The following is a 26,495-nucleotide window of genomic DNA, read 5'->3' as shown; positions in this document are numbered from 1 at the left end:
CTGCAGGCAGGAGCCCAGCTTTAATGGTGACTGTCATTTCTCTGTGCAGTGTAAAAGTTGGCAGCGTGAACCCCTGCGGTGTTCACAGGTAGAGTGCTGTGTGAGTGTGTTTGCCTTTATCTCATAGCTTAAAGCGTGACTTTCCGTATGTCACTACCGCAAGCACGTCAAAAGCATTTAATTTGACTATTTGAGTACTGAACTCACCAGTCAAATAACTCAGGCAAACTCAAGCCAGGTCATGCACAACACAAGTCCTGCGACTGTCATATGGGAGATATCGTTATCGTATGCTTCGGCGTCGCTGATTAATAAAGTTCCCTGCTGATATCTTAATGAAAAAACAGAGCCTTCTGGGAACAGGGCTACAATACATGCAATTAAAAAGATTGCACACAATGCCTCGTGGCTCTCAATTTATTAACAAATATGGAGCAGGAGAAGGACTTTGAGGGAAGCTGGGAAGGAAGAAGCAAAAGAAACCAAGAGAGAGAGAGAGAAGGGAGAGCAAAGAGGAGAGACGCAATGAGGCGTTGATTAGATTTGTGACTTTGACAAGATAATTGACGGTTGGGTAGAGGCAAACACTTAATCACTTCTCCCTCTCTCTCTCTCTCCTTTTCACTTTTCATCTTTCTATGTGAGTCTCACCCTCTCATTGTTGATGGGAGATGTCATTATAATGAAGCGTATTAGAATGCATTAGGGCCTGGGTTGTCTTGGGAAAGTCCTCACTCCTCACCCACTGACAGTTTTTATGGGGGACGTGAGAAGGCTGCAATATGTCCCCGCTGCAGCCTCGGGGATGTAAGGAGAAATACAGGCCCATCTCCAAGAATAAATCCACTGCTCCGGGAGAAGACAAACATTAGAGAAGTGGAATGACAGAGTGCAAATGACTGATCCAGACTCTTTAAATAAGTGTAAGGGTGGGGGTGGGGGGGACAAAATGTTACCATCATGACATCACTCTTCTTAAGAGTTGATTTTGAACGAATAAAAATAATGACAGTACTCTGGGTCATCTGTGAGGGTCGAGTAATTACAATAAGCCCCTTTATTTTTCTTCTTATGACTCCCCCATGTTTGTTTCCCTCTATCTGTCTTGCTCCTTTATTTAGAAGCAATTCGGGGGAAATTAGACAATTCTGTCGTAACCCATCAGGTTAACATCTCATGAGCGAGAAGCCAGATTCCTTGTGATCAGGCAGTTACTTGAATGCCGCTACATCCAGGATGATAGAGGGTCAGATTCCATTTCCGCACCCCTCTTCCCACTCTCTGTCCGTATCAATCTCCAGGACAACAAAAGGGATTCCCCTCGTTGTCGTTTTTATCTGTTCTATGTTTCATCCACAGTCAGTCATCATCTGCCCTCAACTCTCCTCCCAGGAAAAGGATGCAAAGTGGACCTTTATATCCATCACTGGAAAAGTGGACCCGGGTAAAAGGGGGGACTCTTTTCAGTCATTCAGCCTCATGTGACTCTTTTCTGGCTCAGCCTAGCCATCCATCACTGCCTCTCCCCCTTCCCCCAAATCCACCCTCCTCTTCCTTCATCTGGCAGCTTTCCATCCATCTTTCCTTTATGTCCTATTATCCTTCATCTTGCTGACCCTTATCACTGCTGCTTTCACCCTTTTTATGTGTCTTGCACAGGTCAAGTCTATTTACCCCACATGGCGCTGAGTTAAGCAGGGATTCACCTGAACATCTGTGCAGCTGATTGATAACTAACAAGAGTGAGGATGATTTGTCTCTCTAGATCTGTATATGTGTTTGTACATTGACATTTCGAGTTAACGTTGGCAAAAAATAACTACTGTCCCCCTACGGTTTGAAGAAAAGACATCTAAAATGCTAAATTACACGACTGCTGTAATTGTAGTTCTCGTATGCCATTATCATTGAAACTTATTTTTTTTCCTGTGATGTGTTGCTGCACTACAAAAAGGTGTAAAACATATCCTTCTTCACAAATGGTGTCAGACTGAATAGCTGATAATGACTCACAGCCTCTGCCATTATGTTGAGATGATCGACTGCCACACCGTCAGTGAGGTGATGAGTATGACTATGTTCCCACGAGCGCACTATAATTAAGGTGTGTATGTATGGCCTTTCAGGCAAAAGGTTTTTACAATAATAGCTGGATTGATTGGTCCGTATATGTGCTAACGTGTAAACTGTGTGAACACATGTGGACGCTGATGCATACGTCTCACCTTGGTGATCCGTGGGTGGGTGCACTTGCTGTTGATGCCGTTGTGCTCTAGCCACGTGTTCTCATTGGCGCAGTGTTGCTTGAGGGTGCAGCGGTTCTCTCCTTTGCACCAGACGCACCCAAACAAAGGGTCCGCTTTCAGACACAGACCACAGCTTCCACGTTGGGCGTCGCATTTGTATAGATGGACTGCGCAGGCGGGAGGAGATAAGACAAAGATAGACGGGAGAAAGAAGGGAGAAAAGTGAACAAGCTTTTTACAAATGATGACTCCAAATGCAGCTAAAAATTATTCTGGGCAAAAATCAAATAAAGTAACAAAAGACTTCAAAACACAAAAGAAACTGTTTTATAGTTTACCCAAATCACTCAACATCTACATAAAGCTGTTTGAACAATGCAAAAAAATAATAAATAAACTGAATATTATGATAGACATTTGTTGACATCTTTGTCTCATTATCGCTCCATCATCATCTCTACACACTCCCTAGGCATCCCACCCTGCCTCTGAGTTTCCTACACTACTGCCGCCTGCCACTCCTCACCCACCGCACATTTAACATATCATCTCCATGGCAACAGAGCAACCATTTTCTTTTTAATTGCCATTAATTTTGTATGTGATCTGCCCATCAAAAAATAACTAAATTTTTTAAAAAGCCCTATAGGCCTCTTCCTCCACAAGCAAACAAAGGAAGGAAGAGAGTAGTGGAGGAGTCTCTAGTTCAAGGTTCTCTAACTTCTGTTGCTTCTTTGATTCTGCAGTTATGCTTAAGGATATGTTTTGTAGAGCACATTTGACTCAGACACTCATGCACACAACCAGAAACACACACAAACACTCTACAAACTTTGCCTTACAGCACAGTGTCATTTTGGCATATAATACACATTTTAACAACATGCTTCTTATGCCTGACTCCACTGCCTTTGGTTAAAATAAGCTGTTTTCCTGTCAGAGTAGTATAACCCCCAGCATGAATCACTTAAAGTGGTGGATTGTCAGTGGCCAAACTGAATCAAGCTCAGCAGCTGAATCCTGAATTCTTAAAAACCCAGTGCTGATATACCATGAAAGGATGAAAGGTTGGACATAAAAAAAACTAAGAAAGGTTGAAATAATAATAATAATAATAATAGAGAAATGTAATGTACTCCCCTGTTCTCTACATATAGAGAAAGAAATAATAAATGTAATTTCTTTACTAGGGCTTAGTAGTTAGTGTTATATCAGACAGGCCCTAAAAGCAAGTTCAGTTACAGTCATAGTAAAACAGCTGAGCTCAGTGCTTCACACCAGCTGATGGCTTCACCTGATACCAATTTAAACATCTAGTTGGTGATTTTTAAGCTGCTTTAACCCACCCACAGTTACTGACCATCTGCAAGCCACTTTGCAACATGCCTTATAGCATCTCTCATGCTGTTTCTAACTTAATGCCACATTTTTTGTCATTGATGTTTTCTCATTTGTTTTGTATATGATGCAAAGGTTTTTTTGCATTTGCTCTTCCAATTTCTGGGACAGAGAACAGAGCCATACCACAAAATAAGAATGACTACAGATAGAAATACTCTCTTTTATGCCTATAGTGGTCCTGGCTGAAGTGAAATTTATGTCAGTGCGCTTTACTGAATGAATAAAATAAAGGAGAGAGGCAGTGGAGACGGAGACTGAAAGATTGCCAAACTCATAGAGAGGTGTCAAAATAATAGAAACAGCAGAATTGGGGGACATTATGTTTGAACGGTAGTGAGAAAACTAAATTTAGAGAGTTTGAAAAAAGACAAAAAGACAACAGTGATGTGCTGGACAGGCAGACGGGGAGACAAAACGAAAGCGTATGAGAGGATGTGGTAAAGTTAACCACTACATGGCAACATCAGGGAATGGATGCTGCACCTCAGCACACCACCCGCCTGTTGCCATGGAGATGGGCTCCAAGGGCAACAATGGGGAAGCAGCAGCTTTGGAGTGTGTCTATGTGTGCATGCACATGTGTGTTTAAGTGAGTTTGTAAGAGACTGTGAACTCAATATGTTCTTCTATGATACTACGAGAAATATGGAAAGAGCTGATATGCGTGTGCGTGTGTCCGTGTGTGGATGTGCATGTATGTACATGTGTGTGCCTGTGCCTACACAGATGCTCATGCATCTGTGCATGCTTACCTTTGTTGTGGGCGGGGTTGTCGATGCTGAAATCTCCGTTCCAGATGACGGTCAGCTCCACGGGAAGACTGCTCATCTCCATCCCATCATAGAAATACTATCACCATAGCAACCAGAGAGGGAAGGAAGAGACATGGGAAAAGCAAATGAGAGATACAAAGTCTTAACTGTTTCTCTCTAAGTTTGAAAAAGCCTGTGGTATCAAAATACTTTTTTGAAAATGCAAAAATCCATCCTCAACAAGTTGCTGTACACATGTGCACACGCGCGCACAGTGAAAATACACACACAAACTCAAACACACATGCTTTAAACTCACAAACGCACACTATACACACCAGCGAGCATTGAGAGATTATTTTTCATTTGGTTCTGTAACACTAGCAGAATGGAGGGTTGGTGCAGGAATCATCATTTTCTGCTAAATTACAGTTTCCCTCCTTCACAGCTCAATCAAAGTACAATATTTGGAATGTGCAGTGATTATGCGCACAAATCCCACAGTCATCTTTACTGACATACACACTTCGAGTGATGAAGATAGACAGGAAGATGGGATGTTATTGTATCAACAGACAATTAGCATCAAGACCAGCATAAAGCCTTTTTCATGCTCATCCTTCGTTCCTGTCAATGCATTATTCAGTCAGTGAATGGAGAATCATTGCAGCTAGAGACAAAGTTAGGCACTTATCTCATCTACCACCTGTCTAGCTGGAAGACCAAAAATCCCTCAGCTGGAATCAGTGTGTGCATGTGGCTGTATGTGAAGGAGAGAGATTGCAAAAACATCTTTTATGGGTAATCTAACTTTTATAGAAAAAGTTTGCAGACATGAGCCATCTGTACAAAGATAGGTGTAGGTGGGTGGTGGTCAAGGATAATATGTCACACAAGCTGCGACACTGAAAACACACAGACACCCACAGATAGACTCTTCTCACCGATGTGTTTTGACACTGCACCGAGGAGCTGTTGAAGCGCAGGGCAGGAACCCGGTGCTCGTTTCCTTGGATGGTGAGCAAACACTCGTAACCCCTCTGTCCAGACTGTGGCTGAGGAAGGTTTTTAGCCCGTAGGGTGATGGGCTTCACCACATTGACAGGCACCAGTATCCTTTCTGCAGGCAGCAACTGGGGACACCCCTGGAGGCAAAGCAGCAGAGAAACAAGAAAGGTGGTCAGTGGGTCTAATGCCAAATTGCAAATAAAACCTCATTACTCAAAGAGATCCAACAGTGTCGCTGTTGAGCTTTTGCTTAAGTAAGCCTTTTGTATATTTTGATTCAAATGCATTCTCCACTTCACTGTTGTTAGAAGTGCAGTTGATTTCTGCAGTGTAAGCACTGTCTTAAAGTGACTTGCACTTCATTTAATCCACAGACCATATGAAAGATGAATGAAAGCTTTTTAAAAACATGGATTCACAAGTAAGAGAAACACGCCTGCTAATTAATAACCAGTAAAATCCTAAAATATCTGTCAGCAAAACTGAAAGAGAAGGATATCTCTTTTGTCAAATTATCCCATTAAACATTCTTCAAAAAGGAACCGAGACCACAAACACAGTGCACAGGTCCATCAACTTCAATTAGCAAACACCAACAAGTTATAGCTGGCTGTGTTGAGACACCTGCCAATCAAAATCCCTCAACTCCCATATCTGGATGAAAAGTGCAAATGCATAGGCTAGCTACCCACAGAGACCAAAATAGTTTTTTGGTCTCTGTTTTAATGTAACTTTTGTAAAGGTTTTGGAGTGAAAGTCGGTTTTTTTTTTTTGTCCTTTTGGTTCTCTTGATATTCCCAGTAAGATGTGTCACTCTTTCCCATCATTGGGGTCAAATGCAGCACTGATCTCCTGCGAGGCTAGCCCAGTCTTGCTTATAGGACTGTTTTTTGCAAAAAAAAGTTCATACCTATGCTGTTTTTCATGATGTGAATAAAAAGAAAACAATTTAAATCGGTTTAATTTTTTTATTAGGCAGTAAGGAAAGTTGCTGCTTGCATCAGGGCATTTCCTAAAATCTGACTAACACACAATGAGCTGCAAATTCACAGAGACATTCACACTTATCATTTATCTCACTAGATAGCATACCACCTAACAGTACTTCACAAACATTAGTTTAATTTAATGACACTTCAGTATATTTTCAGTGTTTAGTGCTTTTATTTGTTCGATTTTCTGTTGAGTAGAGGTCAGCTGTGTTTCCTACAGGCCCTTGGCCTGCTCACATTCAACGAGTGAAGGTCAATAGGTACTCTAATGTCATTACCCACAGGAGAGGAGCATTAATGATATAACAAAAAAGGTACTTATTCTGATAGACTATGAGCTCTGAGTTTGAATTTGTGCATTTCCTTTTCAAAATCTAGGGTCTGCTGTGGAAAATTTGTGATTTTTTTCTGTGATACTTGTGCCCATGTTAGGTGAAAAAAAATAACAGAGAAAGGGGAAGACCAAGACAGAGGTAAAAGTCACTTAGCAATTGGAGGTCTAAAATTAACAGCCAATCCATTCAGGTGTGACTAGCGGGTTAAATATAGAGCACCTATGACTCGCCTGAAGGATGAAGAGGAGAAAAAGAGAACAGGTGAGGAGAGGGGAAGGGGTGGACAGAAAAGGAAAGGCAAAGACCACAGAGGATAACTGAAACAAAAAGCATTATCAGGAGAACAGGAAAGTGACTGACAACCAGAAGTTAAAGGTAAAATGGGTGGTAAAGCAGGGTAAAAAGAGAAAATGAAGAACAGCGCTTCCCTAAGTACTATTTTCTCTGAAGGGTAGTTGAAATAGAGAGAAAGAGATGGCAAAATTGGTCAAATGAAGAAGAAGAACAACAAAAGAACACAGCAATGGGGGGAAAAAAACACCGTTAAGTGTATGTGACAGGACGGGCTTTAGCATGTCAAAGAAGGAGAAGAAAAGACGGTAAAAAGAGGGAGAGCAGATAAGGTGAGCCCCCACGCGGATGGAGCTGGGGGAGTGAAGCATAGCGCACGTTGAACCGGGTGATAACACTTGTTTGAAGTTCATTAAAAGCCACTTGATTGGGTTAGGCTAAGTGACTGACTGACTGGATAGCTGTGTGGTGAGAGAGGGGAACGCTCTGTGACACTATTCACAAAGTCATTATAGATAAATGACACACAGGGTGAGGGAGTTCAGCAGTGAAGGAGAGGAAGGAAGTTGCGGTGCATGCGTGTTTGCTCTTCCAAATCTCATTTTCCTAAGAACGAAGGGTCATATTTGGTGAATGAAAATGAGTGGGAGAGCAAAGAGAGATGCAATCCATTTTTAATCATGTCTCTTCCAGTTAATACACTTGAACAATGGGGGACAATGAATTTGATCTGGTTTGTGGAAATGAAGGCATGGAAAGCACCCGAGTATGACTTAACACAGGGACTTATGCTGAATTTTCAAGACACAGATGAACACTGATAGCCGCATATGATGACGAGGAGACAGGATTTCACACACGCAAACATCACAGGAAATAGATGCATGCATGCAAGCGCAGTTAAATTGCACCGTGGTGTTTGAGATGAGCAAAATTCCCCTTCTTTTGCACATGCGTGTAGACTAAGGTTAACAGAAGTTTTACTGTATGTACAAAAACAAAATCACATTACAGTATAAAATGAATGTCATCAACTAAAAATGTTATGGACTGAACTAGTTTTCCACTTTAGTAGAATGGTTAAATTGCATTTTGATCAAAAATATGCATTGCTGCTGAAAAGACTGAAAAACTTTAATGTCTTTGCCAGACATTAAAACATTGTTGAAATCTGGATAAAACATTAAAGGTGAAAATCTATCCTTTCAGATTGATGAAAAGATTAGAAGAAAATGTCTCTTTACATTAAAAGTTGGTTGAAAAGGACTTGCTTCTGCAAAATCATTACATAATCAGCAGATTCAAACCTGTACTGTGAGCCTTGGTCTAGAGGCTCATGCATACAAGCTCACCGCACTGCACTATATGATGAAAAGTTGACCAACCACTCTTTCACACAGGTATCCAGGCCACTAAAGGTTCTTATCCATATCAGATATTATGATATCATAATTGCCTTAAAGTCAATGAGCCAAAATAACCGAGTATAGGACATATAAGTGTATTTATACACATATAACACTTGAAGAAGCACTTTATTTTCATTTTGTGAAAACAAAATCAAATTAATTTCCTCAAAAGTTGAATATTATGATACAGATGATACACCATGATGTCATTACACTGTCTGGCAACCAGCTAACACAGCCTAATATGAAATTTATAGTAGTATAGCAGAATAGGACCCGAGCATAGCAGAAAACTCATAAAAAATTGACTAATTGCTATATTTCATTACATTTTCTCAATGCGATGAAGTATAGTACATCTGTTTGCCAACAGCACAGACTGGAGGTTGTGTGACTCTCAAACAAATGTAGATTTTTTTCCTTTTTTTAAAGTGACATAATGGAAATGGTGGAAAAAGAAGAAAATAGTCTCTGTGGAGGTTGAAATCTTTCGAAGTTGACTTTCCACATTACAATACAGGGAGTGCAGAATTATTAGGCAAATGAGTATTTTGTCCACTTCATCCTCTTCATGCATGTTGTCTTACTCCAAGCTGTATAGGCTCGAAAGCCTACTACCAATTAAGCATATTAGGTGATGTGCATCTCTGTAATGAGAAGGGGTGTGGTCTAATGACATCAACAGCCTATATCAGGTGTGCATAATTATTAGGCAACGTCCTTTCCTTTGGCAAAATGGGTCAAAAGAAGGACTTGACAGGCTCAGAAAAGTCAAAAATAGTGAGATATCTTGCAGAGGGATGCAGCAGTCTCAAAATTGCAAAGCTTCTGAAGCGTGATCATCGAACAATCAAGCGTTTCATTCAAAATAGTCAACAGGGTCGCAAGAAGCGTGTGGAAAAACCAAGGCGCAAAATAACTGCCCATGAACTGAGAAAAGTCAAGCGTGCAGCTGCCAAGATGCCACTTGCCACCAGTTTGGCCATATTTCAGAGCTGCAACATCACTGGAGTGCCCAAAAGCACAAGGTGTGCAATACTCAGAGACATGGCCAAGGTAAGAAAGGCTGAAAGACGACCACCACTGAGCAAGACACACAAGCTGAAACGTCAAGACTGGGCCAAGAAATATCTCAAGACTGATTTTTCTAAGGTTTTATGGACTGATGAAATGAGAGTGAGTCTTGATGGGCCAGATGGATGGGCCCGTGGCTGGATTGGTAAAGGGCAGAGAGCTCCAGTCCGACTCAGACGCCAGCAAGGTGGAGGTGGAGTACTGGTTTGGGCTGGTATCATCAAAGATGAGCTTGTGGGGCCTTTTCGGGTTGAGGATGGAGTCAAGCTCAACTCCCAGTCCTACTGCCAGTTCCTGGAAGACACCTTCTTCAAGCAGTGGTACAGGAAGAAGTCTGCATCCTTCAAGAAAAACATGATTTTCATGCAGGACAATGCTCCATCACACGCGTCCAAGTACTCCACATTGCTGCACGCAATGTTGATGGTGAACAGATCAAAACACTGACAGAATCCATGGATGGCAGGCTTTTGAGTGTCCTTGCAAAGAAAGGTGGCTTTTTTTGTCGCTGATTTGTTATTGTTTTGTTTTTGAATGTCAGAAACGTATATTTGTGAATGTGGAGATGTTATATTGGTTTCACTGGTAAAAATAAATAATTGAAATGGGTATATATTTGTTTTTTGTTAAGTTGCCTAATAATTATGCACAGTAATAGTCACCTGCACACACAGATATCCCCCTAAAATAGCTAAAACTAAAAACAAACTAAAAACTACCACCACAAACATTCAGCTTTGATATTAATGAGTTTTTTGGGTTCATTGAGAACATGGTTGTTGTTCAATAATAAAATTATTCCTCAAAAATACAACTTGCCTAATAATTCTGCACTCCCTGTATAACCTCACAACCAAGCCCTGTATTCTTTGAGAGATTTGTGAGGTATCATTCATCGTGTATGTTGAAGTCAAAAAAACCTCCCTAACCACCTTTAAATAAACATCATATTTTGTGACAGAAGAGATAAACATGAAAAAGGAGAAATACATAAATCTCGCTTAAATACCGATTATAAATGCACCATGCGGAAGTGAAATTACAACCGAGGCAGTGTGTATAATGGTGGTAGTCTGTGTTTTTTGCTACTTAGCTCAAATTTTTCATATTTGTATGTACACATACACACTCAGACACACTTGTATAACAGTACGATCACTGCCAGCTCTTCCTGAGGCCAAGTGGGCTTTTATTGGTTTGGACAAACACATGCATATCCCCTAGCTGGCTAGAGATGCTCATGCTGCTGGCAGTGATGCTTGCTGTTGCTGTTGAGATTTATGTCAGTGTTAGGTAGGTTTAATGTCTGTGTATTTATTGTTTCCTTGTCTAGCTCAATGACTGAGGTGCACCAAATAGCAGGGGAGGAAATGCAGATTCACAGACAAATACATTCATACATATAAACACATACAAATCATAAATGGCAGACAATGACAGAAAACTTTGCACTCTTTCAAAGCCGTACCTATAAGTGGGGTTCGAATTACAGGTTCCATGAAAGAAGAAAGGAAATCAGTAGTTATTTTACTCAGATTCCCACTGCAATCCAATAAATCAGGGGTTAAATTAATTTGTGGCGCTCGCATAATTTACAAATTACACTAACTAAATGCAAAGGAAGCTTTTCCAGTGGCTCAGAATAATTATTTCCAGTTTTCTAGTTCCCCGTGAAAACTACTGACAGCATGTTAAATGGATTATTTAGAACAACAGGAAAACAATTTCTGGAAAGAGATGTTGCTGTTGTTTTTCCTAAATTTAATTACGTGAACATATTGTGTATTTGTGGGGATCTTAAAATCCAGGACATATTTCACTGAAAATATCTGCATGTGTAGAGACAAGTAGAAGTTTTTGGAGGGCTTTTTTTTTTCTTTTTTTTTAAAAGGGGGAATATTAAAGTGGGAGAGATGGGAACTACAAACTACACTTTGATGTGGATTGAACTAGCTGCTTAACTGTATGTGTTTTACTTTATGTGTCTGTCGGTGCGCGTGTGGTGCCGGGAGCTTCACTAACACTCTTCCAGTCATGTAATCAAACACTTGCAGTAAATCACTAAGGAGAGTATCTGTCAATAGCATGACTCATCATAACAACATAATAAGCTAAGACGTTTGAAAAAAGTCGGCGCCTCTCCCCACAAATATGTAATAACTCTTCATTCTTCCCGTCTCCATCGCCGCCTCGATGTTTTCTTTAACCTCACCTCTGATTCTCAGTAATGCTTTTTCCCTCCTTCATTTCTATCTCTCTAAACGCATCCTGTGCTGTTTGATCTATCTCACTGACCCTTCTCATTTCTCTTATCAACTCTCTCGCTGATTGCCCTCCCTCTTTTCTGACTCCTTTTCTTCTTTGGGACCTACTTAGATCTGATAATTAGAGCCTCGTGGGAGGTGTGGATGGGTGGAGATAGGGAAAGTGACAGAGAGTAGGAAGCAGAATGGGAGCTGTGAATGTAAAAGCCCTTGGCATAGTTTGAAGCTAAGGAGGGAGGGAGACTGAGAGAGAGACAGAAAGAGAGAGAGACAGACATAATTATAGAAGTGCAAGGTGTGAAGATGAAGAGGATCTTAAGTTTTTATACATGCGCACACACACTTAGTGGTTACCAAGAGCTCCCCTTAACAAGCCTCTGTTTTATCATATCCAACAGAGCCTCGGGCAAAGACACTCTCCACGTTCTCTGCTCTTCACTCGTTTCTCATCCCTGTTTTTATCCCACCATCCATTCCTTCATTGCCTTAAAGTTTTCCCAAATAACTGGTTCCTTTTTTCCCCTACTATATCTGTTATTTTTTCCTCCTCTCTGCATTTGCATCCATTTGTTTTTAAGAACTGTTAGGATTTATTAAAATGTGTTTTTTCATCACTTTCCAGGTTATGAAAACATTCAACTCAATAAACCAAATGTTCATATTTCAGAATACAGAAGCAGCACTGAAGCACATCCCACAGAGGAATAAAAAACAAGTAATCAGGGCTTCATCCAAACCACTTTGTTTCATCATTAACAACAAAAAACTAAAGTTAGTTAAGTTATAATGTTGATTGTAAAAAACAACAATGAAAATAAGGTAAAGTACGTACATGTACAACTATGGTAGGAAGACTAACTTCATCTGTCAGCCCAGATCTTAAAACACATTGTTGGTAATCATTTCTCTGTTTGCCATTTCCGAATAAATTTCCCTAACTTCAGGGGTTTGTTTAAAGCCTCTATGACTGCTTCTGTTTCTTGTTATTGTGCCTTTTTTATTCCCGTATTTTTCAGATCTTACCTCTTTAAACTTTCACTTTCAGCGCCTTTCTGTAATTTTCTTTTCAACTTTGTTTCATTTGCTTTCATTCTCGATTTTCGCATATCCATTTTTCCTCTTTTCTCTGCAAATGCTCAAACTGGTCCTCAACAGTCAGTGCGTGTGCATGGCATTGATTTGTCCATGAATTGAACCAAAGCACCTCGCGCTACCATTTCTGTCTAATATTGGCAACTAATAGCTATTACAATTGGCATTTAGGTTCTTTAATAACATTATCCTGATCACTTGATCAATAATTTCCTAGTAAATAAAGTCTACGGCATTGATCATGCAGTCAAGAAGCAAATAATCAAACAACAACAAAGGACAAGGATGCTTTATGTGCCAGGAGATAGTGATACATCTTTGGTAACATTAATATTTGTGTGTTTTTTGCATCTTCCTACCAACTGAATATATTAGGGTAAGGCTTGACAGAGACTCGGGATATGAACATGCTGTGTTATAGACGGAGGAAGAAGAGGGGGAAATATCCCCCTGTGGTTTTCATCAGACAAAGAGAACAGGAAGTGTCCCCAGTTTCATCAGTGTCTTTAGGTGAGACCATGTGTGAATTAGGGAGGAGAGATGAAACAGAGCTAAATATGTAGGAAAACAAATATTGTTCACTGGGTAAACACAACCTATTCACATCAATGCTGCAGAGGTTGGAAATGACTGTTGGCTCTTTCTACAGTGAAACTGAATGAAGCTGCAAGCACGTCCTTTGTCACTGAGACTCATCAGAATGATGGCTAAGTCCTTGACATGTGTGGAGGGTAAACAGGGACACGCCCTTAGTTAATGTGCCAACAGGCAAATGTCTGATCCGTGTGCCCATATCATTGCTGGCATGAATAAAAAGGCATTCACCGTACACCCAGGCTGGGCTTTAACGCTGTCCTCCGATGCATACTAACAACAAGCTCAACCAGTAGGGAGATTTGCCTGGCTCGATCATTAGCATAGAGTTAGGGGATTATTCAGATCACTTCCTGAAATCCCCTAATTGTAATAGTACACAAAAATTCATGTGCTGCAGTAAGAGGCCATCCCGTTTCAGAGCAAAGTTGACTTGATGCCTTTTGTGAAATCTGAAAAATCTTCTATGGCTGTATGTGAGTGTGCATGCTATCAAGCTTGTAGAACTGTGTGTCTGTTAATTCAAAAAGCCCACCAAAAGGCCAGCAGAAAAAAAACATGACCCTGGATTTGAGGGGTTAATTAAAAGCAAATTAAAAGTCATTAAGCCTGCAAAACACCTGTCTTTTTTGAAACAACATGTCAAAAAAAAGGATGTCATTAATGTGCTAATACCAAAATCCGCCTTGCTTTATTTATGGTTTTCTTTTAGTCAGCAACACAATAGGAGAGGATTCACGCGTTATTATCCAGAGTCAATATTGACCACCGGCGCCTGAGCTAATTGGAAAAGTAAACCTGCAAAGACTCACGCTTGGGCCTAACTAAGCAGAAGGTTCAAAAGGATAATGGAAACGGCGGAAAAAGAAAATAATATCGTCTGAGCAGGTTGAATGGCTCGGGGGAAACACGGGTGGAATAACACAATCGAGAGCAGACTGCTCATCAAAGGAGACAATCTGGCTAAGCTTGTCCCTGCCCGTCGTGCGGCGTCTGCCAACCTAGACATGAGCACTAGTGATCTTCATCATAGCTCACCTCAGGCTAAGATTAACAGGCCACTCACTCCCTGTAAAACCCTCCCCCTGAAAGCCACTGCGAATTGTCAGCAAACAGACAGGCCAAAGACAGCCACACACTGTATATACACATAAAAATACAGAGAAATGCAGATACCCGTGGAATAATGTACCCACAGGCCCAAATCACGGGGACATCCCCTAAATTTCCTTTACCTCGCCGCTTTGCCCTAAAGGCTACTACTGCTGCAGCCACTCTAAATCAGCATGAAGCCTCTCTCTCACAGGATGGGGAGTGGCTGCTTTGGGGGCATTCACTGAATGTACCCCATCCAGTGAGTGGCTTGTCCTCTGCAGCAGAGCAGCCTAATTACAGTGGGTTCTGTTTCGAAGGGAATAGAACTGGCTGCCAATACTATTGATAATTCACACAGACTAAGCTGTCACAGGGAATAGGGTTGGGCAAGTGGAAATGACTCAGTTTTATTAGCTTCCACTGCCCTTTGATGTGCAGTCAAGAGTGAGACATGCCAAGAGGCTCATGCCAGATGGAAGCACTACAGCTGAAAGGTGTCTCAGTCCTTTTAACATAACTCTTTTTGCATGTAAAACCTCCACCGATGGCTATTAGTCTCACATAGCCAAACATTTCCCCTCAATTTATTTCACCATGTTTTATAACTTAGCTGGCTCAATACCCAGAGGCTGGACTGAAGCTGGGCAGCAGTAAAATCTGAGGATTTGTGGACAATGTCTTAACGGGATGTAATTTGACAGTCTTTAGATCTATAGACAGAAGTGATGCTAGAAAACATGGTCCCCCTTGAGAGCTGCTTAAACAACAATTCTGACAGCACATCTTTACAATCCCGCCTAGCACCGGCATCGTCTACCTTCTGGGTGCTACAATGTGTTTCAATACCTGTACAGGTTGAAAATAAAAACAAAAACCAATGCAAACTTTTAATCTCATGCTCGGTTTGGGACTCACCTCAGGCCTCTTCACTCGACCCTCCTGGAAGGAACATGTGCGAGGGTCATGGGTACAGTCATGTCTGTATTTACACCAGTGGCACTGGTAGGGACTACTCACACATGACAGACACCTACAAGGAGAGCATAGTTTTGAATTAGGACTAAGCAGCACCAAATGCACTGAAGTACAAAAGCTCAATGTAACAACTTCTGTGCACAAATGGATTCTGCACATAGTTTGTGGCAGCTTTTCAACAATATAGAGGAATTAGATTTGCAACAAAGTATCTGTTTTAAATGTACTGGACCTCACAGAGCACTCAAAGCACTTTAGACAACATATCTCATTCACGTTGTCTACGTATATACACTTTCTACCAAACATTCCCACTACAATGAATGCATTGGGAGTAACCTGTGGTTATTGCCCAAAGATATTTTGGCACCCAGACTGGGGCAGCCAAGGATTGAACCATGAACCTTTCAGTAAGAAGACGACTTGCTCTACTTCCTGAGCCAGAGCCACCCCAAAGGCCAAGGAAGCAAGACACAAACTAATTGCAAGTGCTGCATGCCTCGACTCTTTAGTTCGGCCCCCCAGATATTAATACAACATAACTTTGGCATTGTTTTATACACTCACTGAAGTGCAATTAGAAACTAATAGTAGACATAAACTTACGATTTGTGCACACTGCAATTGTAGAAAACAAAACTTGTATTTGCAAATGCCAGGCCGGTCTCTTTGGACTTGAGATAGAGCTGCACGATCTGGTGGTCACCTAGAGAAAACAGATTAAAGTCAAAATTAACGGTTTGATACACAGAGGTAGGAAGAAAGCTTTTGTACTCTGCTAACAAAACAAAGAAACACAAGACAAGGACAACAACAATGAGAACTAACAGAAGGAGGAATTGCCTTTGTTTCAGAACACGTTACTTGAAGCCGTTATTGACAGCTTCATTCAACTCTTCAAACAAGTAGGAGAAACAAAACAGTATTATAATGGTAATGTTAGAGTGTCACCGTTACTCTTTCAGCACAGGCAGGGGGTCGACACCACTTGTATGATAATCATTTCATTCGCTTATTCAAATATCATTTTACGACGTCGAGTTAGATGTCGTTTTAAAGAAAAAGAAAACGACTGCACTGCTAGGAGCTACAGGTGATCAGCTTGTTGCAATGGTAAAGGCAGTATGTCTTAGCAAAGAAAGAGAGTAGAAGAAGAGGGTTTTATTGGGTTAACTCTGCCTATTCCTGGCGTCTTACAAGAAACAAAAGTTGGCGCATATCCCTCGGGATGGACAATATTCCCCTGGAAAAGTCTTTGAGAGAGTCTTTGACAAGGTAAAGGAAGAAGAAGATGAAACGGAAAGTACGTGTGTGTTTGTGTGTGTCTGTTCGAGTGTGCGTGTCCATGAGCTTGCGCCTCATCTGTATTTGGTGTGTCCTTTTGTCTGGCACTAATGAAGGAGTTCATGTTTAATTCAACAGCCCATCCACACATCTAAATGCGCTCTCTCTCTTTCTAGACTACCTATGTGTCTCTCTCTCATCCTCGCTCTCTCTCTCTACCCAGGTCTCCTCACTTCCTTCCACGTTGCAACTCCTTCGTCTCCCTCGTGTCTGTCCCCCATCTCTCCAACAAAGGAGGAATCATTCATCAATCACAGTAAAGCACCACTGACAACGGATCTGTCCTAATTAGGCCACCTAAATGTTACCTTGAAGCCTGCTAACACTATCTCTCCCCGCCTCTCGTCACTTCATCCATCGCTCTCCCTTTTCCCTCTTTCAACTGAGCTTAGACTAATGAGTACTAGTAAAAATTGAAGATAAAAGACACGAACACTTGGAATGGTTTCCTCTCCCTAAAACAGGAAAACCATATGTTTGTGAGAGTGGAGGGTAACAAGCAGTTGGTAGGGAGAAATGTTGTATGGATCATTTGTGGATGACTCAGAGTACATATTTGCACATCAATGTTTGCATGACTGCAGCATTACCAGCTTTACATGTGACATAGCAAACATTGAACAAACGTTTTTTTTTTCTTCTTCAAATTCCCCAAAGCACCCCCAGGCTCCCTTTCAGCTATACATGTACATGTGTGCTGTCTGTCTGTGGATAACTTTATTGAAATGATTTCATATGTCTGTTAGGCACATATATGTGTGATTCTTCTGTTCTTCTGTTCTTGGAGCAATCGAGGAATAAAGAAAAACGCGAATGTGTATCTTTGCATTTGAATCCATTATATAAACAATGTAGAGACTACTTTTTTTGCACGACGCGCAAACAGTTGAAAAGATCTTCTTTAGAGCCTTTCCATCATAAATGGTAGCATTACAGCCGAATCCTAATATTTTTTGTTCTCTATTTCTTCTTTTAGAAAGAAAAATCAAGGGATGGCAATTTCATTATCTCAACACGAGGACACATAAGTGTTGGTGAAGGATCAACTGCCTGCAGACAGACCTTCCCAGATGGGAGTTTTCTCAATTAGAACAAGCTTGGCCACCCAAGAGAGAGAAGGACAGGGTTATCAAAAGAAAAACTCCATGTAAATGAAAACGATCAGTAAGGCAGTGGTACACAGGGAAACTGTCCACAGAGATTATATTATCTCTAGGCTACACGTTAGCTGAAATGCTGTAGTAAAACCACGCTGTGAAGTGTGATTTTCTGCTTTTTACACCGAGGTTAACTAGGGTCCCGTAACTCCCTCTAGAGCGTATTCATGTTAAGGTAGGCGAGAAGAAAAATCCCACATTCAGACAAATAACTAATGTTCATTCAATTACTAAACATATCCTAAGGCAGTGCTTCAAGGCCTGCTGAGTTACTGATGGCAATGAGAAAACAAAAATTCACAGAACACTCATTGCCCTAGGACAAGCATGCTTCTGACAGAAGGGAGAATATCCAGATGTGCATGTACCTGAGAGTCAATCAAGTCCTAATCTAATACGTGATGACTCCAGTCTTCTTCTTCTTCTTCTTTTTTTTTTTTTTTACCTTTGTCAACGATTATTCGTGGCATTTCCTTTTCAGCGGGCGAGGAGCACTTTATCCGATTTCCCTCCACCAAGCCATTCATCTCAGCCAGGTTCTCAAATGTACAGTTGACACCTGCAGAGAGTTCTGGAACATTATGGGCTTCCAACACCAACTGCAGAAAGGGAAAGAAAAGTGATACAAGCCGTCAGATATGATAAAAGAGATTAAGGCCAGCTAAAGCTAACACATACATGACAGCACGAAAGCCAGTTTAAAACATACATGATGACTCATATCCAGGTGCATTTTATAGCTGCCCTGCGGTCTAAGATAAACAAGTGAGACAAGATAAACAAGCCCTAAATGTAATTTTATGTCTGACACACATCTGTGAGAACTTCACATTTTCAGATAAGACTGCTGAGCAGGGAACTCATGCAAGGTCACTGCAGAGTAAAGATCAATCAGCACAGTGGTCAGTGGCCAGAGGGGACACTGGGAGGGTTCTTGAACCAGGTGTCAGTTGCATATCCTGGCTGAATGTCCACACAACATGGACACCCTCTAATGCATTAAGACATAAAACTGAAATTAGTTCCATCTTAACAGGCTGTATCCAACTGCCAAGAGCACTGATACCTTTCTAGTCACCTTTCATTATGCCTTGTGGCATTGTATGAGCTACATTGATTTTTCAGTTCCACATTAAATTCCTGGCTGTCTGGCTCTTTGAGAACAAAAGGTGTTGTGATATAAAATGTTTTGGAAAAGGTGAATAAAATGATAAAAACAGAAAACTCAAATCCAAAGTAAAACTCAAAGTGCAGGATGAACTATTAGTGAGAAGATGAAATAGTGAGAGTGCTGGCACGCAGGGTGCTGGACAGCAAGTGAAAAGAAGACTTTTGAAATAAAGAATGCAAATTCCTCCTCTTCATTTGAAAATGCTATGCAAGCTCTTTCAGCTTCTCGGGAAAAAAAGGCTTCAGGTGAACTAGTAACAGTGGGAGACAGAAAAATTACTCCGTGGATAAAAGGAAGAGAAAAAAAAACAGACTTGGGGAGCAGATGGAGAGGGGTCAAGACTGAAATATACATACTGACGGAAAACTGTGTCTGCAAGGGGGCTTTGGTCTAGGCATTGATTTGAAGCGTAGCCTATAGTAGTAGTAGTGTTGAAAGCTGCCTCAGCGCCAAAGAAGGGCTGACCTGAGCTGTTTTTATATTGCTATTTAATGGGTACTGGTGTGAATAGATACACAACATCCAGCATAAAGGTGGACACTGCATGACTTTTCTCTCTCTCACCTCCTTTATTTCTCGTCTTCTTTATTTATTTTTCCTTTTAAGAAGGAAAGGCGGACAGATGTAGAGTTCCCTCAATTACATTTAGAGCCGAGCCGCAGCAGTGATGCATGAGTATGGAAATAACATACTCATCTTTAATAGGAACAGCCGACAAATGCGCGCGCACAAATGACCTCCGGTAGTTTATAAAACACCATGCCTGACGCTGAGAATATGTGTTGGTGTTCATCTTAGATGGGTGAAAAATATCCTCGCTGCAGAGAGGATTTATTCAAACGCAGTCAACGCTACAGAGAAGACTGACTTAAACTTTATGTCTTCTTATGTTTATTATTAAGCAAGCTTTAAAGCAGACATGATTGTTTTATTTATGACCTTTTATGTCCAGAAGAGTGACATAAAAGTAAGATCTAAACTTAAGAGTACATTATTCCTGCATTACATCTGGCATATAAAAAAAAAAAAAATCTATGGAAATATCAACCTTATAAGCAACAATTAGCTCTTAAAAGCCCAGATGCAATAGAGCAATTTCATTTTATAATAACTTCCACTCGCATTTCCTCTTGACTTGCTAACGTCTGCACCCATAGCATAGCAAAGCAATGTAGGGAGAAAATTAAGAAAATGAAAGAGAATTACGACATGTAAAAAGACTACATCCTCTGTGTGTGTGAAAAACTGCATAACACAGCTGTTCCATCTGTCCCTCTAGAAGCATAATAGTATTATAACGAGCACAACCCCTTCTTCCTCCAGTGTTGGCTGTGATCAGCCAGATATATTTATGATGACTTTTGAGGCAGATCCTAAAACTATTTGCTCATAAAGTTATTTTCTGGAACTTCTGGAGCTTAGAAAATAATGGCTTCGTCTAGAGTAGGTCCAACTTCAGCGGTGATGTGTACCCGTTTCTGTCAAGAATTTCTAAGCCTTATCTTTCTCAACAAATATTTAAGAACAAAAAGGTCAAACAAAAGCCTTTGTCTGTTAGGCAGAAGCCCCTGGATGGGATATGTCTGGCAAAAGGTTAAACACTTGAAAGGCTTGAGCAACAACGCGCACGCACACACACACACACTCATAAATATCATTTTTGTGTTGCAGAGGAATTCTTCTTCTTCTTAAAAAAAAAAAATGCAATCCGCACGTGACCCTTGATGCAATGGAGATCTTTCATGCTGATTGCACTTTATGAGTTAAAATTGCACCACCGTGTTAACCTCTGATGCTGGGTACAGTAAGGTAAGTGGAATATTTATACTATATAACACACAGTGTTACTGCAGTACTTTCTAGTAACGTCAAAGATGCTGACATTTAAAACATTAGCCTCAAGAAAAAAAAAGATTTTGTGTCGTGGTGAAAGCTGACACGGGGATACACCGAGATAGTTCGAGCGCTTGTGTTTCTCCAGTTTCTGCAGAGACATATTTTTGTTGCAATGGATCACAGCCTCTTTGCACACCAATCAATACACTTAAACAATAAAAACAATTCAGACCCTTTAAATCTGGCAGCTGTTTGAGAATGAAACATCCAGGGGGAAAAGTGGTGCATTTGGCTGCCAACAATCACAATAAACACAGCCGAGCTAAACTATACTCTGTCAATGATTGTTGACATTTGTTGGGAGACCATTTCGTTGGACGGGATTGTAAGTTGTGAGGTCGGGATTTGAGGAATGCCTGCTGGCAGTCAGTAAAATCATATAAAGCAGGATTACAGAGTTAAAACAAGCTACTAATCAGTATTTAGAGCGTAATTCCACCATATTACAAATTATGCTTGAGAGTGTGATTTTGTCAATCTGCCAGACAAGATATTCTCACCAGAAACTTATTCAATTATCCTCACTTTCTATTGCAATGTGGCTCCAGTAAAGCAAATGCACGTTTGGCTGCTAAAAATATTCCATATGCAGTCAGAGAAAGATATATTTAATTACTTCAATTTAAAATGTGACTAAATTTAATCTTCCAGGTGACACAAAGAGGAAACTGATGCCTGATAGTATAGGACATGTAACACACACAGGGAAAAAACACAAGGTTTGCGCATCTAAAGCCCCAAACAAGCCTTTGTTTCCATTTCAGGGTATCTGATTCAGTGAGTTTGTTTTCCACTCACCGTGACACTAAACTGGGACACGGAGATGTTGTTTGGATGGACACTGAGACGCACACACTGCTTGATGTCGGATGCAAAGCGCCGGGGCTCTGATGAGCGCTCACATTTCTCCTTTCTGGCACACCTGGAAAAAGAACAACAACAGGGAGTGTTATTCGTGGAGACAAATACACACATGCTTATTGGCATATGCATGCCTGCAGTAACCTGACCAGGGCTTACCCCTTTCCACCTGTTGGCATCTGGGAAAAAGAGAATGTCCCTCCCCCTCCCCGACAGTTGGTGCTATACACATTTATCATATTTCCTCTCTGGCAGCGTACCAGCCTCAGTGTTCAGTGAATGGAAGGCTGGTCACCACAGGGCTGGGAGCAGTTACATTTAAAACAATGGTTGCTCTATATGTGGAAGTGGAGACGGCCCATTGGGAAAGAGGTAGTAGTCCTCTTCTTTGCAAAGTCATCTTAATGACTGGCATTCATGGGCAGTGCCAAATGCAGGTGGATATGTGGATGTTGTTTGGGACGTGGGATAGATTACTTCTGTCTAATCCAGTAGAATACAGCGTTTTGGGGAGCTGGAGTACTGGACCATTTGTGGTGTAAGAGGAGTTTACTGACTCATGTTCCAAAAACAATCCCTTGATAGACTACAAGGTCATTTCCCATAGCTGGGCGATCTAAATGAGCTCGTAATTAAAGGAGTATGAGAAGCGCAACTGGTTCTCACCAAAACTGCTGCAATGGAAAGTTTTCACATTAAAAATTCCAGTAGAAGTGGCTGGGAAACACAATTATTTAAACTGTTGTTAAATATATGCTTAGCGAGAAATTCTAAAAAACAGCCCCAGACTGTAATATCACCTCAACCTTCTTCTCTACACAAACACCCACATGCTCTTGTTCTAATCGAATCCCCTCATAAACTTATTCAAGTTTAATCCCCTATTGATTCAGACAAAAACTTTCTGTGCAATTAACAACCTGGAAAATCCAGAGAGCGCCCTAAAACTCCTTTAGAGGAATAAAAGGCTGAAAAGAAAGAAAGAGGCCTTAATGAACGAATGAAAGAAAGACTTTCGAGGTGGTTGACGTCTGAGATACAGTAATACCTTATGCAGAAAGAGGCTTTTTTCTCCTGAATTGGACAGACAGAAGGAGGGTGGGTTTTGACCTGACATGAGCATTGTAAAGTTAAGCGGCCTAACGTGCTGGAAAGAAGACAGACAAAGAAAATGAAAAGAAATAATCTGTTCGAGAAAGGCACAGAACAGGAGGAGGGGTAAAGAGCGCTGCCGAGAGAGAAACAGAGAGAGAGAGAGTGTGGAAAAGAAAGCACAAGAGAAGCACGACTTAAAGGAATGCAACCATTGTTGGCTTTCTGTGAAGCTTTCCCTTCTAAGCTGCTTTGAGTAGGGGTTTAATCGCTTCAGGTTCCTTTGTGCTTTTCAATCACTGATGTCTGTGCCTCCTCTTCTAGCACTGATTTAATAAGGCCGCATCATATAAGTAACCCCCCAGGCAAACAACCCACATAACCCCCCCCTGCCAAAAAAAGCACACTTTCACCGACAAACACTGATCAACCATGACATTAAAAGTGCTGATAGGTGCGGTGCGTGACATGGATCATCTCATTAGCATGCAAAGTTCTGTAGGAAAACCTTGGGTTCTGGCATTATGCGGATCTTACTTTGTACTCTGACAGATACCACCCACGTAAACATTGCTGCAGACCAAGCAACACAATATTGGAAAGGCAGTTTTAGCTTTGCAGCAACATTCAAAATTAGATATAGTGTTACATGCGTACCATTGGCTTCTGTTTTGATTCATATTTTAAGCAGCATTCCAACTTTTTTGGAAATAAGGTTCTAAATACTTGCTTTGTATGTGCTTTTGTGCCCATAATGATGTTTGTCTTTGTGTGCGTTCCTTAACAGTGTCACGGTACATTGTGTTTTGGTAGAAAAACATGCATTTCATGCCAAAATCGCTGGCTGTATTGCATTATTAACATTAACTGGCACAATCTCTTTAAGTGAATCATCACTATGCATGATTGCCTCATTACTAAATTCAATTCAGGCCTAATACATTTAGAAAATGTTCAACAGATAGAACAATTCCTTAAAATTTCAAAGAAGGAATTAGATGTCCTCTCACAAATGACACATCCTTGAAGATGAACTGACCGACCTACATCTGGAGTTGTTGATCTTCCTTCCCCCCCCTCTTCTTTTCTATAATATAGTAACTCCAATCTCTACAGCACAGTTACAGTGAAAACATTGCAGAAAAAGTTACCAGACTTTTCAAAATGACCAATAAAACAAACCCTAGTAGCATTTTGATTTATGAGGGATAAGCTCAGGGTTGATAAATATCTGCTGTCCCTTGCTGAACCTTATTATGACCCAGATTTATGACATCATCTTTATGAGACTCTTGCTGCTGTAAATGACAGTGGTGGAGAGGATGATGACGATGTAGGAACACAACAGTAAAGAGAATGAAACAGAGTAAACAGGACAAGATGCGAGGATGTGTAAATGCTGAGTTTGCAGTGAATAACATTTTCAAATTTTACAGTTTTCTTTTTATGTGTTCGTTGAATTGTTTATTTTTGTCCAATATTCACATCTACCAAGATTTGCAGCTGATGTTTTATCATCCGCAGGACTTATAACGCATCTTAATGCAGTTATAAGACGTAATGATGCAGTATGAGTGGATGGTTGCAACAACAAGACCTGGCATAGCTGGACTGGGACTTGTTAATACAGGATTATGAGACAAGGTATGATCCTCTACTTTAAAAAGTGGACAGGGGGCAATTTGTTTTGGTTGTTATGTGCAGTGAAGATGGATTAAAAAAAAAAAATATCCTGACTCACTGAATTTAATCTGCTATAGATTAATTTCACACCTATAGAGAAATATAGAATACATATAAGTATTTGTACTCTGTAAGACCACATTATTCCAGTAAATCAAATCTGTTGTCATGTGTAAAGTATGATGCCAGTGATTAAAAACATGAATACAATTAATTCATTTTTTAATTACATTTATTTTCAGGATTATGTGTTTTGTGACAGTCCTAAGAAGAGTGCAGAGGTGTTGAAATACCGCAGCTCAAACATCACCGCCTGACCGACACAGCATCAACACCTTATCTCTCACTACAAAACACACAAAGATGGTTATTATTATCCATCATTTTGTGATGATCAGTTTCATTCATGGTGACTGCTGTTATTCTAATAGTTTGATAGCAATTAAATGCCTGCCTTCGTTATTTAACAGCTGGGGTTAAGGTAATAGCTCACTGAAACATAACTAAGAATATTTACAGGAGGTTTGTAACATTTCATTTGCATGTGATTACCAGCTTTTATTAATAAACTGAAAAAATAAAAAGACAGAAGGAATGGAGAATTCTATTTTTTCCAGGACTTTGAAGGGAAAAGTCACTTTCACCTTGGTCAAAGTGAACATTTTGCTTTTGCCTTCAGCCCTGTAAAGTTTTCCTTCAATGAATAGCATCTGCATGAGATGCTATTCGTTTGATGTAAACAGATGCTTAAAATTGAGAACACTTTTGTTTTTTATATATCACAACAATCCTGCTATATTTACTTTTTACTTTGATTTTTCTGGTTATTCATAAGTAGCCCTATCTATAATGTGTGAGTAAACTGAAATAGCTTCTGTTAATGTTGAAAATATTTTTCATGGTCACGATTAAATTGGTTTTGGGTAGATCATCAGACATGTATCCAAGCTATTCAACATCCCTCAACTTGTTTACTGATCTTCTGTTAAGCTGTTTATGGAAAGTGTGGGTCTATAAATGTTGCCAAAGACAATGTTATAAGATTGTTTGTTGTAAAGCTACTATTTAAACAAACTGTACGCACTAAATCACAAGATGAACTAGAAAGAAAAGGTCTCTTTTTGCAAGAGTGTTTCTAATTTCTAGAACAGTTTCACTTTGGCTTTCTCTGGCCTTGCAGAAACTGTATATTGCATCTGCACTTCAGAGTCTTAAGGTCACAGAATTGCTGAGCAGGTTTAAACAAAAACAAAGGGGTCAAATAATTTCTGTTTGAGTTCAACAATGCAGAGAAAGTGACTCAAGAGAAGAGGGAAGCTACCGATTTTTTAATCTACCTTCCTAATAATGGGCAATAGAGCTGATGTCTCATTTTTTTGTGTTCATCGAGATCACTGGCATGGTGGAGGGATACACCAACAAAACACAGGCTCGCTCTAGAATCAGCATTTTCTTAAAGCACAATGCAATGTCACCCACCAATCACGCAAACATTCAGATCAAATGGTTCATCTTCCACCAGCACACAGTCACAATTCATGCATACCAATGCTCTGTTTAGTTTGATTAAATAAAACCTCCTTTTATTTTATTCACTCCCAGCAGAGAATCCTACTGAGATGCTAGTGGGTAACCAGTTAACAGATGCATATGAATATTTTCATTTACCAAATGGTCTTACATCCTGATTGAATCTCTAGCCAAAGCATAGGATAGCTACACACATTGGCTATGTCCATGCCGGCAGAGGGGAGAATTTATCT

The 26,495-nt window shown here is 40.4% G+C and overlaps 1 protein-coding gene across 2 annotated transcripts in view; it reads right to left on the bottom strand.

The window, feature by feature from the left end:
• Window positions 1-26,495, bottom strand: part of plxna4 (plexin A4) — a 238,507-nt gene that overhangs the window by 49,257 nt on the left and 162,755 nt on the right. For both annotated transcript variants that reach the window (XM_080291962.1, XM_026146292.2), the window contains exons 6-12: window positions 21,895-22,018; window positions 18,475-18,628; window positions 16,135-16,234; window positions 15,469-15,583; window positions 5,344-5,544; window positions 4,400-4,496; window positions 2,226-2,413 (exon numbers count right to left, since the gene is read on the bottom strand). In XM_080291962.1, the coding sequence (XP_080148088.1) occupies window positions 2,226-2,413; window positions 4,400-4,496; window positions 5,344-5,544; window positions 15,469-15,583; window positions 16,135-16,234; window positions 18,475-18,628; window positions 21,895-22,018 (979 nt within the window). The remainder of the gene's footprint in view (window positions 1-2,225; window positions 2,414-4,399; window positions 4,497-5,343; window positions 5,545-15,468; window positions 15,584-16,134; window positions 16,235-18,474; window positions 18,629-21,894; window positions 22,019-26,495) is intronic.

Source organism: Astatotilapia calliptera, chromosome 17 (genome assembly GCF_964374335.1).
Source record: "Astatotilapia calliptera chromosome 17, fAstCal68.1, whole genome shotgun sequence".
NCBI lineage: Eukaryota > Metazoa > Chordata > Actinopteri > Cichliformes > Cichlidae > Astatotilapia > Astatotilapia calliptera.
This window is presented reverse-complemented; position numbering and strand designations above follow the sequence as displayed.